This window comes from Penaeus japonicus, unplaced genomic scaffold (genome assembly GCF_977035675.1).
Source record: "Penaeus japonicus unplaced genomic scaffold, GWHDUDI00000001_assembly GWHDUDI00002363, whole genome shotgun sequence".
NCBI classification, from domain to species: domain Eukaryota; kingdom Metazoa; phylum Arthropoda; class Malacostraca; order Decapoda; family Penaeidae; genus Penaeus; species Penaeus japonicus.
Genome location: NW_028236765.1, coordinates 10,001 through 15,000, shown reverse-complemented (window position 1 = coordinate 15,000; position 5,000 = coordinate 10,001). Strand labels below are relative to the sequence as shown.

Here is a 5,000-nt window from a genome sequence, read left to right as displayed (position 1 = left end):
TGAAAATTGGTCGATTTTGTTTTTGGGATTAGGTTTCCCACAGATTTGTCAACATTAATGTAATGTCTGGATGAGATGAACGCCAGGTCAGGGTTGTCACCCCGTCTCCAGCATGCACTCTGAAAGGATGTGGGATCCTTTGCATTGTGAAGGAGTCTAAGATCTTTAGTGGCAGCCCATGCCTCTACTGCATCTCCATCACTATTTGTCGCATTATATCCCCAGGTGGTGCTATGGCTGTAAAGTCACCAATAAAAAGGCTCGCTTAGTTTATACTGTGGCATATGTGCGGCCAGGTGAATGGGTTGATGGTGGTTTATACACTGAGGTGATATTGAGGTGCTCAGTGTCCAGCTGAAGTATCTCTAGGCCTCCATCTGAGAGGTCATTACTGGTCTTGATTACTGACTTGTTCCGTGCGCAGATCACACTGCCATGGACCGGACTTGGGTGGTGAATGATAAGGTGCATGCCAGGTATTTTGGGCGGCACGAGGTCTTCATGCGTGTCTTGGGGGCAGATGATATCTGCATCTAGGATAGCTATGATATCTGATTTAGCTGCAGACATTCCTTCAGCATTAAGGCTGAGGACTCTGAATTTGATTGGGGTCATGTCCAGGGGCCGAGGGTTTATCCTTCTATCACCCCGGGTTAATGGGCACAGTTTTGTGTGGTGTAGCAATTAATAAGGAGATTAATAAGGGCGCCACGTGAAGGTTTGCTACTTACCCCCAGAATGTAAAGTGATTGCAATTAAAAACGAAGGTGCTGTCTCGGGATAATTGGCTTTTTTCGAATGCTGATTGTAGAGATGTCAGTCTGGTTTAAGTAATATATTTCAGTCATCATCATGAAGGTGTTAATTATAATTTGAAAATATCACACATTAGGTGAATTTGGTATTAAGTTCTCCACGATTACAGATGCCCGCGATTGCTAACCGGGCTGGCGACGTGGGAAGATTTCTTCAGGAATCTTTGACTAAGCTTCGTCTTTCTTATGTGGATCTTTATCTCATCCACAATCCAGTCGGGATGAAGGGTAAGAGGAATTATTTGACTCGCTTTCCTTCTCATTTTCTCTCTCTTTCTTTCTGAAAGGTTGATATTAGTGTACTATCCAGATAAGTGTAATACGTTTTTATGAACATCAGGATCACATTTAAACAAGGGGAATGTCTAAGAACGTAGTAAAGAACATAATGCAATTCTTGCACTGATGTCCAGCCAACAGCGATGATGGCCGGCCATTCGACAGCCAAGGAAACTGTTTGCTTGACTTTGACACTGACCTCGAGGGCGTCTACAAGGCTTTGGAGGAGCAGGTAAGCTACATAAGGAATTGTGTGTAAATATATGTATATATATACATATCTATGTGTGTATATATACATATATATGTAGATATATACATATTTATACATATATATATATATATATATATATATTAATATATTAATATGTGTATATATATGTGTATGTGTGTGTGTGTGTGTGTGTGTATATATGCACATATATATACATACATATATACACACATATGTACACACACACACATATATATATATATATTGGTGTGTATATATATACATGCATATATATAAATATATATATATATATATATATATATATATATATATTATATATATATATATATATATATATATATATATATATATATATATATATATATATATTATATATATATATATATATATATATATATATATAATATATATATATATATTATATATATATATATATATGTGTGTGTGTGTGTGTGTGTGTGTGTGTCTGTGTGTGCTTACATACATATATATATAGATGTATATATATCTATATGTATATATATATATATATATATATATATGTGTGTGTGTGTGTGTGTGTGTGTGTAAGTATGTATACACACACACACACATAAAAAGCGCGTTAACCCAGCGCCCTCCTCCAGGTGGACGCGGGCAAAGCCAAAGCCATCGGACTCTCGAACTTCAACAGCAAGCAGATTGAAAGGATCTTCAAGGGTGAGGAGAGAGTGTGCAATTTCTTTTTGTTTGTATATGATTTGAGTATCACGATTAATCTCTTGTTACATACCCTCCTGATTTTGAACAAACATTTCAAAGTTCTGTTCACATCGAAATGTTTGAAAAAATAAGACACTTTCCTTACAACGCTTACTTCAGCATAACTGTTTTTTTGTTGTTGTTTTTTATCCCCCTTTCCAATGGCAGTGTGCCGTATCAAGCCAGCCAACCTGCAGGTGGAAGTCCACGTGTACCACCAGCAGAAGGCGCTGCGGGAGGTTTGTCGCGACTTCGGCATCTCGATATGTGCTTACAGTCCTCTCGGTGCCCCGTACACGGTGAAAGGGTGGGTGTAATAACTTTAGAGCGAAAATAAAAAATACGTCTCTTGCACTCTGACGCTATTCGGTCTCATTTAGACTTTTTTTTCTAGTGTGCGTGCGCACATGTCTGTGTGTATGTGTTTACTGATATATCTATATATCCATTCATTCAAAAGGGGAGGCTCTATTAAATCTTAGGAGCATTCGCTAGTTATCACAACATTTTATGAAGTTTGTTCTCCAGGTTTATCAGCGAGTCTTCTTTAAAGATTAGCCTATCCATCATAAGCATTGTATCAGCACTCTCTGCTAAGCGTGCAATATGCCACTGCAACCCAAATAAAACAAGATTACTTCAACACACGATTACTCATCAGTTACTCTCTTTTGACACTTGCTTTTCAAAATATTTGGTTATTGGTAATATTCCTTCTATAGTGTTATACTTAGTTATTACCTTTCTCATCATCAATAATTATTATAATTTATCATTATCGTGAATAGACAAGGGTAGATCGAGAGGGGATTTGTGATAAGGGCTGAGTGAGCAGACTTTTAGGGAATCTTGTGGATTATCGGTAGAATTAGAGTGGATTAGGAAAGATTTGCATGTTTAGGATTATGATAAATATTTTTCTATTAAGTTAGAGATGAAAATAATTTAAAAGTAGTGAAAAGTTGATATCATTATTTTGGTCACCATTATCATGATTAACATCATCACCATTATCATCCATATTAGTTGCAGTATTTTGATTAAAATCAAAATCATCGTAATCATCATCAGTTTTGTCATTATTTTCTGATCATTATCATTACTATCATCATTACTCATTAGGCTATCATTCACTATAATAATTTTCTCTTAACCATTATCGTTACTATTATCATTATCATTATCATAACTTTTCTATCATCATCATCACCATTATGTCGATCCCCATTATCATCATATCATCACTACTATTGTTATTGTTATATTACTATTACCATTGTCATCACTGAATTTATTATTAACTAATGGAAAATTACCATGTAAGAATCAAAACAATATCTGTGTCATTATAGGCCTACTGTTTTCCTAATATCTTTCAAGAAATTTCCAGCATACAGTCTGACTCACAGCCGAGTACTTCCCGCCTGCAGATCCGACGAGTACCCCATCCTTCTGCAGCATCCTGTAGTGACGTCACTGGCCAAGCGTCTGGGCAGGACCCCAGCGCAGGTCCTCCTCCGGTTTCTGATCCAAAACCAAATGCCGGTCATTCCGAAGTCCACCAATCAGGAACGAGTCAAGGAGAACTTTCAAGTGAATCTGAGTTTGTTTTCGTTATGGATTCGTGTCTTCAACGAGATGAGTTGTATCATAGTTAGCATGGTGTCAAATTTGAGAAATATTTCTATGCAATATATGGATAATTGATTCATATTGAAATCCCAAAAGAATAATACACTATAAAACCTCTTCAGAGGAAAATAGTTAACCACACTGTTTTCATGAACACATATGTACATAATGTATGTACATATATGTACATAATCCCTGGTTACAATGATGCCTTTCAGCTGTTTGACTTCGAGCTGAGCAACGGAGACATGGCATCACTGGAGGCTTTGGACCGCAAAGGCGACGGACGCATATACGACTTCAAGGAAATATTGAAAGGGTAAGTTTCCCTTGTTGATAAATCATGCGAGAAAAGATACAATAGCAACTAAAGTCATCTACATTGTCGTAGTCGGTACCATGCCTTGATAAGAGTATAATGTAAATCAATTTCATTGACAGGATTGAGAAGCATCCAGAGTGGACTTTCCATATTCCTTACTAAGGAATCGGTTTAACTACAAAGTTGAGGTGGTCGAAGACGGTCCTACTCTCGACACACACGGAACTAAATGGCTAAACCAAATAGCCACAGAAGAGGAACTTTGCCGTGTCCTTTGTGTAATCCAATATTCTTATAGCGATGACAATTCCGCTACCGTCATTATACGATCAATCATTATATGCTATACCACGATCCTTCTGCTCGCTGTATATCATATGCTGTACCTCTTCACATTACAATATATATATATGTCTATTTTTTCAATTCGTCCTTGTTTCAACCAAGACACTATATAAGATTAGTACTTTAGACCTGTGTTTCTGCTTAACTGCTGCCAATTATCTGCCTATATCAAGTCAGTTTTCCATAATAAACTCTTGTAATCGTCTGCTTCCGCCCGTACGAGCACTGCAAATAACAGCCTTCGCCGAACATGTATGACAAGCCTATTAGGATCTATCTCTCTATCTCTCTCGTCTTTTCTCTTTTTCTCTCTCTCTCTTTATATATATATATATATATATATATATATATATATATATATATATATATATATATATATATATATATATATATATATATCGTTCCCCTACCCTCTCTCTCTCTCATAGCTTTCAGAATTATTAAATATCATTCATATAGAAATAGTTATGATGTTGCATGTACCCATTCTTATTTTTCATATAATCTACTCATTTATAAGGCTTATAATATTATACATGAATTTGTATCTGTCACATACTTGTCTTACTACATTTAAATATGCAAATAATATATATTGACTCTATACCGCCATCGTATATGATACCCAATA

General features: G+C 36.1%; 1 protein-coding gene across 1 annotated transcript in view; it reads left to right on the top strand.

The window, feature by feature from the left end:
* Positions 1 to 4,437, top strand: part of LOC147466262 (aldo-keto reductase family 1 member B1-like) — a 7,534-nt gene extending 3,097 nt beyond the window's left edge. Inside the window, exons 3-9 of the mRNA XM_086535723.1 lie at positions 926 to 1,043; positions 1,229 to 1,326; positions 1,956 to 2,028; positions 2,239 to 2,377; positions 3,501 to 3,663; positions 3,921 to 4,021; positions 4,144 to 4,437. Coding sequence (XP_086391849.1) covers positions 926 to 1,043; positions 1,229 to 1,326; positions 1,956 to 2,028; positions 2,239 to 2,377; positions 3,501 to 3,663; positions 3,921 to 4,021; positions 4,144 to 4,186 — 735 coding nt within the window. The 3' untranslated portion in view covers positions 4,187 to 4,437. The remainder of the gene's footprint in view (positions 1 to 925; positions 1,044 to 1,228; positions 1,327 to 1,955; positions 2,029 to 2,238; positions 2,378 to 3,500; positions 3,664 to 3,920; positions 4,022 to 4,143) is intronic.
* Positions 4,438 to 5,000: the final 563 nt, after the last annotated feature.